The 16911-nt window shown below is 36.1% G+C and overlaps 1 protein-coding gene across 1 annotated transcript in view; it reads left to right on the plus strand.

The window, feature by feature from the left end:
• Window positions 1–16911, plus strand: part of MINDY3 (MINDY lysine 48 deubiquitinase 3) — an 84383-nt gene that overhangs the window by 54938 nt on the left and 12534 nt on the right. Inside the window, exon 11 of the mRNA XM_046679741.1 lies at window positions 6413–6485. Within this exon, the coding sequence (XP_046535697.1) occupies window positions 6413–6485 (73 nt within the window). The remainder of the gene's footprint in view (window positions 1–6412; window positions 6486–16911) is intronic.

Genomic DNA, 16911 nt, shown 5'->3' on the forward strand with positions numbered 1-16911 from the left:
AATTATGTCAGTGTTCATGTGCCTAGAGAGTAATGGCTTATGTTAGCTGTTTTCTTAATGAAATACAGTAGTTAAAAAGCTAACAGCTTTTCTCGGCCCAGTTCTTCCTATAAACGAGAGAACACAGAAAGTGATTCTAGATGCACAGGAGGGTCATTACACAAAGTGGACGTCTTAGGCCTTAGGGATGAATTCTCTGGCAGAAACCAGTGAAGAAAGGCTGGAAGGATTGTTAAAGTGAGTTGTACAGTTATGGTAAGAGGGAGATAAAAGAATTCCATTCATTAATATTAATACTTGTAATGATTACAGTAGATCATATCCATTGGAGACTTCTCCTACTGCCTTGTTTCCACTTGTACGCTTAAAGAGTTTGTTTTTATGGAGAAAGAACCTTAGAGGGCGTTGCTTCCTGCTTCCTACCCTGACCTCTCTCTGGATACGACACAAATCAGTGCCACACAGCAGTGCGCTGTTGTGGAGAGAGCCTGGGACTTCTGCACATTGCTTGGGAAATAATGAAAAAGTAAGAAAAAAGACCGCTGTCCTACCTCCTTTCTGTTGATGGCGTCAACTGAATTCTCTTTCCAGCACTGGCACTGAAGAACGTTATATATACTTGAGGGCATTTGATAATTGATTCAAAATCTATTTCGTAGTGGTTCCCAAATTATTTTCATAAGTATAGTGAAGTCAATATGAAACATAAAGTGATTTTAAAGTGAAATTTTACTTAAAGCTTAAAGGTAAATTATATATATACCAGTTAACTTTATCTTTTTGGGGGAAGAGCTTTTAGCAGCACTATAAAATGTCATCTGCAAGCTAAAATGTAATTTATATATGCGTGATCATTTCTGAAGGTTATGTTAGGCTCTTGGAGGTTCTTTGATTACTCATGGGAGCAGATTGCTCTCGATAATGGTGAAAGGTGAAATGAATAAACTTTAAAGACCTTTTCAGTAATGAACTACTTAGACCTAGCCAGCTAACTGAACACAGGCCTCCCTTATATTTCAGTAGGTGTTTAGGATAGCTAATGTTACAACATTTTAAAAGGTTTATGGTGAACAGTGAATAATTATATTGATAGTACAGACAAGGCTACATGAAGAAGTATTTGTTTCATGACTGTAGGATATTAGATAGTCCCATTACAGCTTTCCTTTTTTTTTTTTTCCCTTCTCTTCTGTAGCACTTTTAAGGAAAGTGGGTGAGGCTAGATAATTTTAAAAGTTATATTGTTTGGCAGTCCCTGTTGACCAGTAAATTGACTAAATAGAAATTGTTTGCACTAACATTCCTCTGATAAAAGCATCTAATTATATTTGGCTAATGTAGAGAACTGCTTTTAGAGTAAAAAATAATTGTGATGGTAAATCACAGCTTAAATAGCTAACTAAATATTTGCCTCTTATATTTACAATCTTTTCCTAGTTGGGGGTACTTGAAAGAGTTTCAGGTGCAATACACATTGAAATTTTCTCCTAAGTGCTACAGCTAGGGATGAAAAAGAGAAAATGCTTACAAGTGCCCTTGCTGACTTGGATAACTTGGAATTACATCGTTGGAATCTCTTTATTTATATATAATCCAATGGTTTTTTGAGGATGGAGGTTAATGTATGTTTGAATTTTATTTTAGAAGGTAATTTTCTTCAGATAATTTTAATAATATTCATGGAAATAAGCATATTTTTCTCTCATCCATTACATTGTGACCTTAAATGTACAGCTAGGTCTTTCTCTATTATCTAATGGGCTTACCAGTATTCGAAACATTATGGGTGTGTGGATGGTTATATAGGAAAAAGAAATATGTAATCTGAAAGCTATTGCTGTATTAGGTATTGGAAATGGAAAATCTGAGGGGTAGAATTCTGTTCTTCAGATTATTCTTCACACTTATACCATTATTACATGAGAGTTCTATTTTACTTTGTTCTTTATAATTAAATCATTTCCTTTATGTGCAGTGAGAAAAGTATAGCAGTTATATTTCTCTCACTAAAATATTTTGTGTTGGGCCGACCCCATAGCATAGTAGTTAAGTTTGGCATGCTCCACTTCGGCAGCCCGGGTTCACGGGTTTGGATCCCAGGTGCAGACCTGCACCACTCATCAACTGTGCTGTGGCGGCATCCCACATATGAAATAGAGGAATATTGGCGCAGATGTTAGGGCCAATCTTCCTCAAGCAAAAAGAGGAGGATTGGCAACAGATGTTAACTCAGGGTGAATCTTCCTCAACAAAAAATTAGAATAAAATATTTTGTCTTAAGATTGTAAAGAAATGTTTCCCAATTGAATGGAATTCTCTGCTTGCTGTTCAAACTTGCTGTCCAATATGAAATATATTTAATATTAATATATTACCAAATTTGTTACATGGATCATTCTGCCACAGATCTTTAAACTAGGAGCTTCGTTCAGAATTGTTTAAGTTAAATAAATTGGTAAAAATTAGAGTTGGAATTTTAAGACAAATTAGAAAGTTAAAAGGAGTTAACATGAAACACTTTAATGGGAATGGAAGGTAGTTTTGTAACTTTTCCTGATTTCATCTATAAACATTTAAACATTTAAATTGAAACAAGCTTTAAGGGATTGTTTTCTACACTAATCTAAAAAGCACTGTAAACACTCAAAATAAGCAAGCCAATAATCAATTTGGAAGACTGTACTGGTTTTAATTTGGGGATGAACACTTTTGGAATGTTTTCATTAGAGTTTACTGTAATCTTTTTTTTTCTTTTCTTTTCCTTTTTTTCCCCCGTCTAGTATAAACACATCTTAAAATAAGCAGTATGATTAAGAACAGTTAATTCCCAAGGAGTTTAGCAAATTAGCTATTAAAATAGAGACCAAAGGAGCAAACAAAGATATTTGTTTTTCATCATTTAAGACACAATTTGCTTTATTTATAATGACAGTTATAGTTGATGGTTTTATTATGTGGAGCCTGACCAGTACTACTGGGTTGTATTTTGGGAAGAAAAAAGGAATTTCTCTGTAAGTAGGTCACATATGGGTTTTTTGCTGTTTCCTCACATACAGGGTTTTGAGATACTTGTCTCACACCTCTAAACTTTACCCAATAAGTTGCTATCTGAATTCCTTTTTTGGAAATAGTCTATCCCCACGTCTTTGCATTAACGTGCTTTCATCTGTTCAGCATGTTCCCTGGTAGGTTCTCCAGCCCTAAGCTCTAGTGCTTACGTGCTAGTTCTCCCAGCCTGCAAGAAGCGTGCCGTTGGCAGACATTAAGTGTTCATAGTGTGCAAACATTAAGGTAACTCCATGTGCTCTACTTGGATGTTAACCATCACTTCCAAACTCTAAATGTTCACAGTTAAATTCATTCTTCCATCAAAGCTGATTTCCCTTTGTAACTACTCCTTTTTCCTCACAATTCTCAGTCCTTTTCGAGTCTTCCGGTTCCCCTCATGCTCTGCTATGTCACATCTCTCTACCTTTCATGATTCTGTTCCTTCTAGCTGAATTCTCTACCTTCTTTTCTCTTTCAGATGAGAGACAAAATATCTTTTCTGTAAAACCTATTAAGGTGATTAAGACAGCTTTATATCCCCAGATGTGTCAAAAACAAGGAGTGTTTAATAAGTGTTAGAGCATTTGGGGAAAAAAATATATTCTCTAAATCATAGGTCAGCAAACTATGGCCCACAGGCCAAATCAAGCCACCACTTAACTTTGTGAAATATTTATTGGAACACAGCCATGCTCATTTGTTTATGTATTATTGTGTTATCTTGCTGCTGAGACCGTAAGGGCCTGCAAAACCTAAAATATTTGCTCTCTGGCCCTTTACAGGAAAAATTTGCCAAACCCTGCTCGAAAGGAACACTTGTTAAACCAGAGTACATCAGGAGTTTTACCCATCTTTCTATATCAGGCGAGCATATATAGCCTATTCAAAGAAGAATAACATTTTCTAAAGCCGAAGTTTGTTATATATTCATAACCAGAGGCAAGAGATATGCAGTGAAATTTTCATTCGGTCTGCTTTAATTCCTTTCTACATTAACGTAGTGTACTTTTTTTTTTTTTTTTGTAGCACTTGGAACTTAGAAATAAGGCATCAGGTAGTTCACTTTAAATTCTTTTTGTGCTCCTATATTTTCTGAAATCTTTAATGCCAGAGAAGTCAATGTAAACCTTTTTCTATGGCTAAAACTGGAATCTTCCTTGTTTCCTCAACTTTATAACAGTGGTGATTTCCCAAAACTTCACTTTGTAGGAATACTGAAATAATGCTTCAATTGTATTCTCCACCACTTCTTCCCCTAAAAAGATTCTTTTGGTTTTTGACCAAGAAAAACAGTATTCCCTTTTCTTCTATTTAGATCATAGTTTTTAAATGATATTTGGAAAATTTGAAGTAATGTTTTAAAACTCATTTCAAGCTTTTCCTCATCACTAAGTTACAAAGGTTGAAATGCAACAGACGGTGAATAGAGAAAATGACAGTATCCTCATCTCGAGCCCCTGTGCGCTTCCCCTTTCGTACAACCTCATCTGCCGCTGTATGCCTTCTCCTCTGCCATTATTTCCGTGACTCAGTTATGGTGTTCATCCACAAATTCCAAGTCATTCTAAAGGGAAGAATTGAAGAAAGAAAAAAGTAAGGTTGGAAATAGTTAAGGGAGCCAAAGCTTATAGGGGAATACATGTAGAAATTTTTGAAGTTAAGGTTTCGGAGTGATAAAAGAAGCTAAGGAATAATAATAATAGTAGCCCCAATGTTTGTAATTGTTCCCCAAAACCTAAGAGCTAACACTGCAATCCTAGCTTTGATACAAAGTTAATTACAGAGCTAAGGCTGTATTAGTGATCTAAAGGAAAGAGTTTTAAGAAATATGTTCAGAAAAGATTAAATGAACAAACAAAACCCAAGAATCTAGCAATATCTACCTAAATTACACATATATTCCTCCTTTGACCCAGCAATCCTACTCTGATGCTCTGTCCTACAGATATAACCGTACATGTATGAAATTACATGCTCAGGCTTATTTGGTGCTACATTGTTTATAATAGAAAAAGACACAATCCTAGTAACCAGCGGTAAAGGGCTGGATTGTAAAATCAGAAAGCCCATTGAAAGGGCACGAAAACATGTCACTTGACGTGCATATTATCTGCAAAATACTGAAAATGCAGGAAAAGGAGACCCTAAAAGTTGCTATTAAGGATGGTAAATGGAAAATGACTGCATTACGGAATTTTAGTTTGTAAAATACCAGATAGTTTAATTTTATCTTTTATTTTAATATATGAAAAATACATAAAGGCTTGTATATATTGCCTTCTTTTGATTCCCATTCCCTTTTGATTTATATTCCCATATAAACTGAACATTAAGGTGTTTAGGCATCTAGTCTCCTGGGTGGATAAGAACTACTCTGATTCTTAACTCCTACAGGGTAAGGATGGAATGATTAGGGTGAAGGTCAATTAGTACATTTCTTACAAAAATTTGTTTCCACAGAGAAACAGCATTTTAAATTGTATTTAACATTTATACCCCACAACTTCTTAAAAAGGATTCAAGATGGTAAAAAGGGATACTTGGAAACTTATTTTCTAATAAGGTTTGTCTGAGTGAACACAATTACGGATGAAGGCTTAGACCAAAGCTGCGAATAGAGGATCACGGCTGGAGCCTGGGTTCTAGATTCGTGTTAGTCTAGTAAGAATTTCATAGTATCTTAAATATGTGGCATAAAGGTTTGTGAAGAGTCTAAGATAACACTAAATTTCGTGCTTATTTTTGATAAATAGTAATGTTGCTTACTGTGTAAGGAAATTAGTCATGATAGAAAATTAGTTTTATGGACAAGGAATAATTCTGCCTTTTGGGTATTTCCTCTGAATTAAGAAAAGTTCAATTCTGGACATGCAGAACTTGATTGTTGATCTTTGGCTAGGTATTGATATAACATGCTCACTAAAGTAAAATGTCAAATATATTGATCTGTAATTGTTAGCCATCATTTATCTATGGATTTAATTTTTAAATACTTGAAAACTAGAGTATATTTTAAGATATTTCTTCTTACTTGCACTGTAATGTAAAACAAATGTATATCATTAATATTTGCAGATTTTCATTTTATAGTAATTATATTAAACTTTTCAAGTGTTTTTTTTGTAAAACTTCACATCATTCTCACAACAAATCTCTGTAGTTAAGTATTATTCCCATTTTTGGAAATAAAATTAAGGCCCAGAGAGTTTGTGACTTATCTAGTCACCTACCTATGATAGAAGTATAACTCCAAGTCTTCTGACTGCAGATGTCGTCATTTCTTCACCTAGCGTCCTAATTGTTTTGCTTATTTTTACTGTCATCATATTGTAGCTGGTTCATAGTGTGCTTTTTCTCTTTTCAGGATATGGCTTTAGTTGCCCCTGAGGCTCCTTCAGAGCAAGCCAGGAGAGTTTTCCAAACCTATGATCCAGAAGGTAAGAGATTTTATTATTTTATTAACATTGACTCTGTTTCATATCTTTATATAGTTGAAATATATTGATACTTACCTGAGTTTTATTCAAAAGAGTTTTGGATTATTGAGTGAAATGTGGGTTGCATTTCTTGAAAATTTTAAATGGGAAGTGCTGAAAACGGGAACCAATAAAGTAGGATCCTTAAGTGACTGTCAGGTCCGCAGATGTTGTAAGGTTTTCATGTTACTTGAGGTACTGAAGTAATAGTTACTTGAATCTTGACCTTCAGCAGTCAGTGTTAAACAGGAAAAAATAGCGGCTTGTGAACAAGCTCATTGAAAGGTAAGTCGTTTCCTTCTTTCTTTCTTTATTCAAATGAATATTAATAAATGAATATTAATATGAATATTAAATAAATATTAAATAAACCTTTTTTTAAAAAATTGACATATAACATTCTGTAAGTTTGAGGTATACAATGTGTTGCTTTTGATACATTTATATATTGCAAAATGATTGCTAAAGTAGCATTAGCTAACACCTCCATCATGTCACATAATTATCATTTCCTTTTTGTGGTGAGAACAATTAATATCTAGTCTCTTAGCAACTTTGAAATTTATAATACAGTATTGTTGACTTTAATCATTATGTTGTGCATTAGCTCTCCAGAGCCTATCTATCTACAGTTGCAAATTTGCACCCTTAAACAGCTGTGGACATTTTTATAATATTATTCCAATCTGAGGACACAGGACATCTTTCCATTTATTTGTGTCTTCTTCAGTCTCCTTCATCAGTGTCTTAATAGTTTTCAATATATAGGTCTTACACTTCTCCTTAAACTTATTCCGAAGTATTTCATTGTTTTCAGTGCTATCATAATGGCATTGCTTTCTTAATTTCTCTTAGTTTGTTGTTGGTGTATAGAAATGAAACTGATATCAGTATGTTGACTTTGTATCCTACAAATTTACTGAAATCATTTATTAGTTGTAACAGTACTTTAGGGGAATCTTTAGGGGTTTATATAAGGTCATGTCATCTGTAAACAAAGATAATCCTTTTTGATAGGAATACCTTTTATTTCTTTTTCTTGCCTAATTGCTATGACTATGACTTACAATACTATGTTGAATAGAAATGGCAAAAGTGGGCATTCCTGTCTTTTTCCTGATCTTAAGAGGAAAGGATTTTAACCTTTCACCTTTGAGTATGACATTAGCTGTGAGTTTGTTGTATATGGCCTTTATTATGCTGAGGAATGTTCCTTCTGTACTAGGAAATTTTTGAGCATTTTTATCCTGAAAGGATGTTGTATTATGTCAAATGCTTTTTCTGCATATTGAGATGATATGATTTTTTTATTTCATTTTATTAATGTGGCATATCACATTTATTGATTTGCATAAGTTGAAATATCCTTGCATCCCTGGACTAAATCCCACCCAATCATAGTATATGATCCTTTTAATGTGCTGTTAAGTTTGGTTTGCTAATATTTTGTTGAGAATTTTTGCATCCATATTTATAGGGATGTTGATCTGTAGTTTTCTTTTCTTGTAATGTCCTTATCTGGCTTTGGTATCAGGGTAATGCTAGCCTTGTAAAATGAGTTTGGGAGTGTTCCCTCCTCTTCAGTTTTTTGGAAGAGTTTGAAAAGGATTGGTGTTAATTCTTCTTTCAGTGTTTGGTAGTTTCACCAGTGAAACCATCTAGTCCTGGGCTTTTCTTTGTTGGGAGGTTTTGGATTACCTCTTCAATCTCCTTTTAGTTATTTGTCTTTTCAGATTTTATGTGTCTTCATGATTCAGTCTTGGTAGGTTGTATGTTGTTAGGAATTAATCCATTTCTTATAGGTTGTCCAATTTGTTGGTGTGTTATTGTTCACAGCAGTCTCTTCTGATCCTTTGTGTTTCTATGATATCAAGTTGTAATGTTTCCTCTTTCATTTCTGATTTTATTTATTTGAGTCCTCTCCTTTTTTCTTGGTGACTCTAGCTAAAGGATTGTCTGTTTTGTTTATCTTTTCAGAAAGCTAGCTCAATGTACAGGGCTTTTACCTCCTTGGTTAAACTTATTCCTAGGTATTTTATTCTTTTTGCTGCAATTATAAATGGGATTGTTTTCTTAATTTCTCTTTCTGATAGTTTGTTATTAGTCTATAGAAACACAATAAGTTTTTGTATACTAATTTTGTTTCCTGAAACTTTACTACTATTAGTTTTATCAGTTTTTTGGTGGAGTCTTTAGGGTTTTGTCTATATAATATGTCATCTGCAAATAATGACAGTTTTACTTCTTCCTTTCTGATTTGGATGAATTTTGTTTCTTTTTCTTGCCTTATTGCTCTGGCTAGGACTTCCACTGTTGTGTTGAATGAAAGTGGTGAGCATGGACATCCTTGTATTGTTCCTGATCTTAGAGGAAAAACTTTCAGCTCTTCACCATTGAGTATGATGTTAGCTGTGGGCTTGTCATATGTGGCCTTTATTATGTTGAGCTATGTTCCTTCTATACCCACTTTGTTGAGAATTTTTTGTCATAAATGGATATTGAATTTTGTAAAAGGCTTTTTTTGCATCTAGTGAGATGATCATATGATTCTTATCCTTCATTTTGTTAATGTGGTACATCACATTGAAGTGTGGGTGTTGAACCATCTTTACATTCTGGATTAAATCCCACTTAATCATGATGTATGATCCTTTTAATGCAATGTTGAATTCAGTTTGTTAATATTTTGTTCAGGATTTTTACATCTATGTTCATCAGGGATATTGGCCTGTAATTTTCCTTTCTTGTGATGTTCTTGTCTAGTTTTGGTATCAGGTAATGCATCATAAAATGAGTTCGGAAATATTCCCTCCTTATCTCTTTTTTGGAAGAATTTGAGAAGAATCGGTATGTATTTCAAAGTTTAGAATTTACCAGTGAAGCCATCTGGTCCTGGACTTTTGTTTGTTGGGAAGTTTTTGATTACTGATTCAATCTCCTTACTAGTAATTGTTCTATTCAGATTTTCTATTTCTTCATGATTCCGTCCCAGTAGGTTGTATGTTTCTAAGAATTTATCCATTTCTTCTTGGTTGTCCAATTGTTTGGTGTTTACTTGTTCATAGTAATCTCCTGTGATCATTTGTATTTCCATGGCATCGTTTATAATGTGTCCTCTTTCATTTCTCATTTTGAGTCCTCTTTTTCTCTTAGTGAGACTAGCTAAAGGTGGTAGATTGTTCATCTTTTCTAAAAACCAGCTCTTCATTTCATTGATCTTTTCTATTTTTTTTCTTCTCTTTCACTCTGTTCCTTGTTCTTTCCTTTTTTCTACTAAATTTGGGCTTCATTTTTTCTTTCTAGCTACTCGAATTATAAAGTGAGGTTGTTACTTGACATAATAACCTCACTTTACGCCTCCAATAGAGTATGTCGAAGTTCACTATATATTCACCTTTACCAGTGAATGTTATACTTTCATCTGTTTTCAGATTACCAATTAGCTTCGTTTTGTTTTAGCTTCAAGAACTCCCTTTAGTATTTCTTGTAGGGCAGGTCTTGTGATGATAAATTCCCTCAGCTTTTGTTTGGGAAAGTCTTTATTTCTTCTTCATTTCTGAATGATGACTTTCTTGGGTAAATTATTGTTGGTTTACAGGTTTTTGTTTTGGGCACTTTGAATATGTCAGCCCAATCTCTCCTGGCCTGTAAGGTTTCTGCTAAGAAATCTGCCTATAACCTTATCGAGATTCCTTTGTAAGGAATGAGTCTTTTTTCTATTGCTGCTTTCAGAATTCTCTGTGTCTTTGGTTTTTGAGAGCTTGATTATATGTCTTGGTGACGATCAATTTGGTTTGAATTTCTTTGGGGGCCTCATGTACCTGAATGGCCATTTCTCTCCCCAGATTTGGGAAGTTTTCAGTCATTATCACTTTAAATAAGTTTTGTGTCCTTTTTTTCCCCTCTCCTTTTCTTCTCAGACTCCCATAATATGGGCATTGTTTTTTTTAATGGTGTCCCACAATTTACTTAGGCTTTCTTCACTCTTTTTTAATTCTAATTTCTTTATTATCTTCTGACTTGATAATATCTAGAGATCTGTCTTCAAGCTCATAGATTCTTTCTTCTGCCTGATTGACCCTGGTGTTGAAGTTACCTAGTGTATTTTTCATTTCATTCATTGTTTTCTTACGCTTCAGAATTTCTGTTTAATTATTTTTTACGATTTGTTTGTTGAACTTGTCATTTTGCTCATGTATGGTTTTCCTAAGTTCATTGAGTTGTCTATCTATGTTCTCTTCAATCTCACTGAGCTTCCTTAAAATAGTTATTTTGAATTCTCTTTCAGGTAACTCATAGATATCCATTTCTTTGGGGAGAGTTACTGGAAGATTACAGTATTCCTTTGGTGGTGTCATGTTTCCTTGGATTCTTGTGTTTCTGATGGCTTTGCATTGATGTCTGCACATTTGAGGTTGCAGTTACCTTTTCCAGCCTTTTAGGACTGGCTCCAGTGGGGAAAGACTTTCACCTGGAGGTGGCTGCAAGAGCACCAGCTAAGTGGGATGCAGTGTCTTCGGTTGTTTAGGAGGCACAGTGGCATAGTCTTTGTGCAGCTTCATTGGCTGAGGTTGACAAGGGCTGTACTGTGGAGATCTTCTGTGGCCAAGATTGCAGAGGTCATACATGTGGCAGTGACAGGTAGTGCTGTTGGGATCCTTGGAGGTGAAGGCTCTGGCTACTCAAGTCTTCCTGTTATTACTTTTTTTGCCCATGGGGGGAAGTTTTAACCAAGAGGATCCTTCTCTGCTCCTTTCCTGGCATGCTGGCACTCAGAACAGTATCAGAGCCTGCGTCCCAGGATCAGGCACGTCCAGAACTACCACAGTACCTGGGGCACAGGTGCACTTGTTGCAGCTGTGGCACTGGTGTCTGGGGTGCACACGTGTGCAGATCTCCCATGGAACTGGAACCTGGTTTTCAGGGTTCACCATAGTGTCTCTGGTTGGCATGGGGGCACACAGCAGTGGCACAGGCCCTGGGATGACAAGGTGCAGTGGTAGTTTGGGCCCAGGGGCAGATACAGTGGCACACAGCCTGGGGATGGTGGGTTAAAGTTTCAACTCTGGCCCTAGGGGGCAGTCACAGGTCACCAGCAGCAGGACCCCACTGTTGGTCTGTTAAAGCTGTGTATCAGGACCCAGGAAGCTGGGCTCAGAGCAGTGGCACATGGCCCCAGCAGTGATGTGTCAGAGCCTTGTCGTGGGACGGGGAGTGGGGCTCAGGGCAGCAGTTTCTGCCCTGGTAATGGTGGAACAAAGCCACCACCTGGGGCCAGAGGTGGGGCACAGAACAGTGGCAGCTCCAGTCTCATATATGGTGAGGTGCTTTGATGCCCCATCCTGGAGAGAGGGTTAGAAGAGTGACTGGGGTCTCTGAGAGCAGGTCTCACTGCAACGACAGCTCCAGCCATTGGGAGTAGATGCAGGGTGGGGGGACTCTGGGCAGCTCTGTTAGCTGGGACCAGCATTGGTGAAGACTGTGGGGTCCACTGTAGCAAAGGCTGCAAATGGCCACAGAGCTGAGGCTTGCTCGGGTTCTCCTGTTCTTTTCCCCACGTGGTGAACTTCTTCTGGAGGGACCACTCCTAATGCCAAGCTGCCCTTGACTGGGGAATGGGGTGACACAGCTAATATGCTTCCTGTACTTTTTTATGCAACCATCCTCAGTATTTGAGCTTCACAGGGTTTTTGCTCCTACTTCTTTATAGTCCAAAACTTTGTCTCTGAGCTATTTTCTTCAGTTTGTAGTTGTTTACATTTATTTTGTTGTTGTTGTTTTGTGTGGAAGACATGTGTTGGGGACTCCTAGCCCTCCATCTTGCTGATGTCACTCCCTGGAATATTTCTGTATAATTGATTGTGCCAGGAAAGATAGAGAAGAATAAATCATCTTTATGATTCTCCTTTGAGCCTGAGCTCAGCTATTCTACCAAACTAGCGAAGATAGTTTTGAAAAGTTCACATATATATCACTATAATGTCCGCTACATTGTCATTAGTTAGGTTGTCTTGATCATCTCTGTGTTTATGTACTTAGCTCTTATAGTTTAGTCATAACCGTTACCTAACTCACTGACTTGTCAAGTATAACTTTAAAATCAAGTCACACCTTAAATTCCATTGTAAATTGCCATGTAGGAACCCACACTATTGGATCAGTGAAGTCCTTGTGAGCTCCTGAATGCATCCAGTTATCTATGAATACTTTGTTCTATCTTGAATTTTTTTTATTCTTGGGGATCTCCTCTTTTCATCTCTGAACATTTGAGTCACACGAATTCTAGGAATACATCTTTTCTCTTACCACTTACGATAACTTTAGGCTAGTTACTTTTAGGTGTATAAACCTGTTTTCTTATATGTCAAATGAGCATAACCACACCTATTTCTTGGAGTCATTATGAAGATTAAATGAATAATGTTGTGGAAAACACCTTGCGCAGTGGTTAACATGTAGTAGGCACTTAACAGATGGGAGTGCCTTTCTCTCTACACCTCAGGCTAAGTGGTGCTTGTATTGGTGAGTAGACTTTGAATTAGCTTCTTCCACTATGACTTTTCTCTAACTTAAGAAACATAGAAGTTCCTTTCCTCTTGGAATTAATAATCTCTTAAACTTTCGAAAACGTTTCATTCTAAATCTTTTGTTGGCAAGTAAAAGAGATTACCTCTTTACATTTTCCCACTACTGAATGAAAGTAGCCTTATAATAAATCAACAACTTTATCTTGAATCATTGTTATGTGTAGCACATGGACTACGTCATGGAGGGTGACGGACTTGTAACCATTCTCTTACCACTTTGAATCCTTTGATAGAAAAGAGGGGCAATGAACAAATCATTTCTGTTCCTAAAAGTTTTTAATAAATTTTGAGCTAAGGATCAAACTTAATAAAGTACAGTTTTTGGAAACCATAACAAGTTAATATGAAAATAAAATTGATATAAATAGTGTAAGATTAAAAGAAATGTTGTGATTAAGGTGAACTTTGATCAGTTAGAGAGTTATGAAGACCTGAGGAGGGAAAGATTACGTTGGCAAATGAAGCAAAAAGATTAAGTGATGTATCTATGAACACAAGTAGATTTGCTGGCTACTCTTTGCATATAAATTGCTAAGTGTTTGACTTGAACAGAAAGACAAGGCACAAGAAAAATAATTATGTAGCATTTACTAAGGAGAAGTCATGCTAGAGGCAAGAGGTTATTGGAATAACGAAGGAAATTAATGGTCACGGCTTGGATTTATATGTTAAAGAAGTATATTTCAGAGAATGAGTTGAGCCATCTCCTCTTAAGGATTTTATTTAAGGTATATGGTTTTTTTCCTGCCACCTCTAAGCCCCTTCTAGATGCCTACCTTTTCTGTACCTTATTTTCCAATGGAGAGAGTACCACTTCACGATCATACATGCACATATGTAAATGCCTGCTCTGGTTCAGGACATAGTTGAGGACTATTTCTACCCATACTAATATCAATTACAGTATGAAAGGTAGATTCCTTCCAGAACAGAATACATTATATGATGAAATATGTAAGATGGCATGATGGGTAAACTGGTCATCTTCCCAGAGTTTCCACAATCAGATCTTTAAAGTACTGGGTAATTTTGATTTGAAGTGATGGTCCACGATATCAAGCACACTCTTATCCCTGTGTAACCACCATTCCAAACTGAACATACGGCTTCCCCATAATCCACCTTTTTGGATCTGCCACATTTGTTTCATTAGTGAAAATTTTAGAACAGAAATTGAAACTGTGAGTGAATGAGCTCCTTGAGAAAAAGAACACAAAAGGAGAGTATCAGATGATCTCAGGAGATAATAACTGTTAATGAACAAAGGTGTAAAGAAATGCCTTCTGAGTAAGAAAGGAGTGTTCACAGACGTAGAAGACGTGGACCTGAAAAAAGCTAATGTTAGAAGGCTGGTTAAAAAAATCCACCAGGAACGCAAAGATACTAAAACTAAAGTTTAGTTTCTTACTGTCGATAGCAGTAGATCTGTTTGTTTCCTTTTTGCAATTTTGTTAAATCATTAATGAGGTCGCAGGCTTGTACTGTTCAGTTTGTTTTACAAAATTACAAGCAAAATTATAATTTCTTTTGTTACCAATACTATATCAATACTACTACCAATTTATAATCAGTGGCAGTTTTTCAAAAATGAGTCCTGAGAGATACATTTGAAAATAAATTGGCTGTGTTTTTACTAGAGAAAGAAAATTATTGATTGAAACTTTTCATTTCTATAGTTTTATCTGTGACAACTTGAATTATTAAGAAGAAAGCAAGCAAAACTTGTTTAGCCTTGCTTGTTTAGTCATATATAAAAAGGTATCTTTTTATATATGACCTATTATGAAGAAAATAAACTCCACTTTCTCATCTGAATATCACTGTTCATGGTTTAGCTATATATAGTCGACTCTAGGACATAGAAGGGTTAAAAACAGAAAATTCTTCACTTTTAGTCTTTACAGTCACTTGGAAACTAATCAGCTAATCTGTTAATTGAATTTATTTCCCCAAACATATCATGCTTTTATTTCAAGATTTAGACAAATCAGGCTTTCTCAGAACACCTAGTATACTAACAGTTCTTACAAGCTTCTGGGTCATTCTGGTTTCCATTTAGCAGAGGCTGGTGTGGGGACAACTGTCCTTTGTCATTCTCTTCAGAATATCTGTAGAAAAATTGACCTAGAAGGAAGCTGAAGAAAAGGAAATTTGAGGGCCGAGTGGTTAAGTTTGTGCGCTCCACTTCAGTGGCCCACAGTTTCGCCTGTTCAGATCCTGGGCTCAGACATGGCACCACTCAAGCCATGCTGAGGCGGCGTCCCACACAGCACAACCAGAAAGACCTACAACTAGAATATACAACTATGTACTGGGTGGTTTCGGGGAGAAGGAAAAGAAAAAGAAAAAAACAAAAAAAGATTGGCAACAGATGTTAGCTCAAGTGCTAATCTTTAAAAAACAAAAAGAGAGAGAGATTTGAGTTCCGGTACCCTTGAGTATTTTTGTATTGATCTCATTCCCCACCCGACTATAGCGCCCACCTCTGACATCTACCCATGTGTCTGACAATGAGGTAGACCTGTAAAAGCTCTGTGAGCAGCATGCTTTAGGCATATTATGAATTAAATGTTCTTGCAGGCTAAGCACCGATTCTAGCATTGCCTCTATGAGACTGCATTTTCAGTGTTCTAAACAGTTGACTTATTATGATCTTTTGAAACATAAACTTGATTTATAAGTGGGCATCTGTCTAAAAATAATAATAATGATGATGATGATGATGATGATGTCTGGCCTTTGCGTGGAATGTTACAACTTATAAAGCACTTTACTTGCATAGACTCATTAAAACCTTACCGTAAACCCAGGAGGTAGGCAGGGATTACCATCGCCATCTCGTTCGTAGGAAAACCAACTTTGTGACAGTTGAAGTCACTTCTTCAGAGCTACCTATCTAGTTTTGAGAACTGAGGCCAGATTCTAGGTGTTCTTCCAGAAAATTAGCCATCTTTCCTCCTCTCTCCACTACCAGTGTCTTTTTTAAAGGCTGAAGTCATAAAAAGGTATTTTTTAACCTGTCTAAATTTATCTACTTTTAACTTTTTTTCCTTCTTCTTCCTCCTCTCCCCAAAACCCCCCTGTACATAGTTGTATATTCTAGTTGTGAGTGCCTCTGGTTGTGCCATGTGGGACGCCACTTCAGCATGGCCTGATGAGCAGTGCCATGTCCATGCCCAGGATCCGAACCGGTGAAACCCTAGGCCACCGAAGTGGAGCGTGCAGATTTAACCACTTTGCCACAGGGCTGACCCCTTAACTATTATTAATTTATTGAAATAAGGATTTGATATTGACTCTCATTCTCATTGAGCAATTAGAATAATCTCCATTTCAGATTCTTTTGGATCTTAGGAGCTCAATAATTATTTTGATTCCAAGCATACAAATAAAATGAGGTAAAAAAAAATATTTTTAACTATTAATTTCTCCTTTGTAATACTATCAAAATTTTAATTTCAGCAGGACCTTGGCATATCACATCTAATTACTTGGTTCAGTTTAATGAGTAATCCCAAATTCAGAAATGAAAATAAACACTCGTATGTATGCTCAGAGCCTAAGCAGACCTATACAAAGTGTTACATGTGGGCTTTGGAGAAAGTTCCTAGTTTTATTTTGTTTTTTGCATCTCTTTTGTGGGGGAAAGTGTTTGGATATGTGCTTTGTATCCAGGTACACATTTTACAGGAATTTTTTTAAATAACAGTAAAATAAAAAGTAGGATGGAGGTAAATTGATAAATGTGATCAAAGATACTGGACGAGAGGAATTTTGGAGTCCTTCCACCTACCAGCAAC

The sequence above is a fragment of the Equus quagga genome, chromosome 12 (assembly GCF_021613505.1).
Source record: "Equus quagga isolate Etosha38 chromosome 12, UCLA_HA_Equagga_1.0, whole genome shotgun sequence".
In the NCBI taxonomy this organism is placed as follows: domain Eukaryota; kingdom Metazoa; phylum Chordata; class Mammalia; order Perissodactyla; family Equidae; genus Equus; species Equus quagga.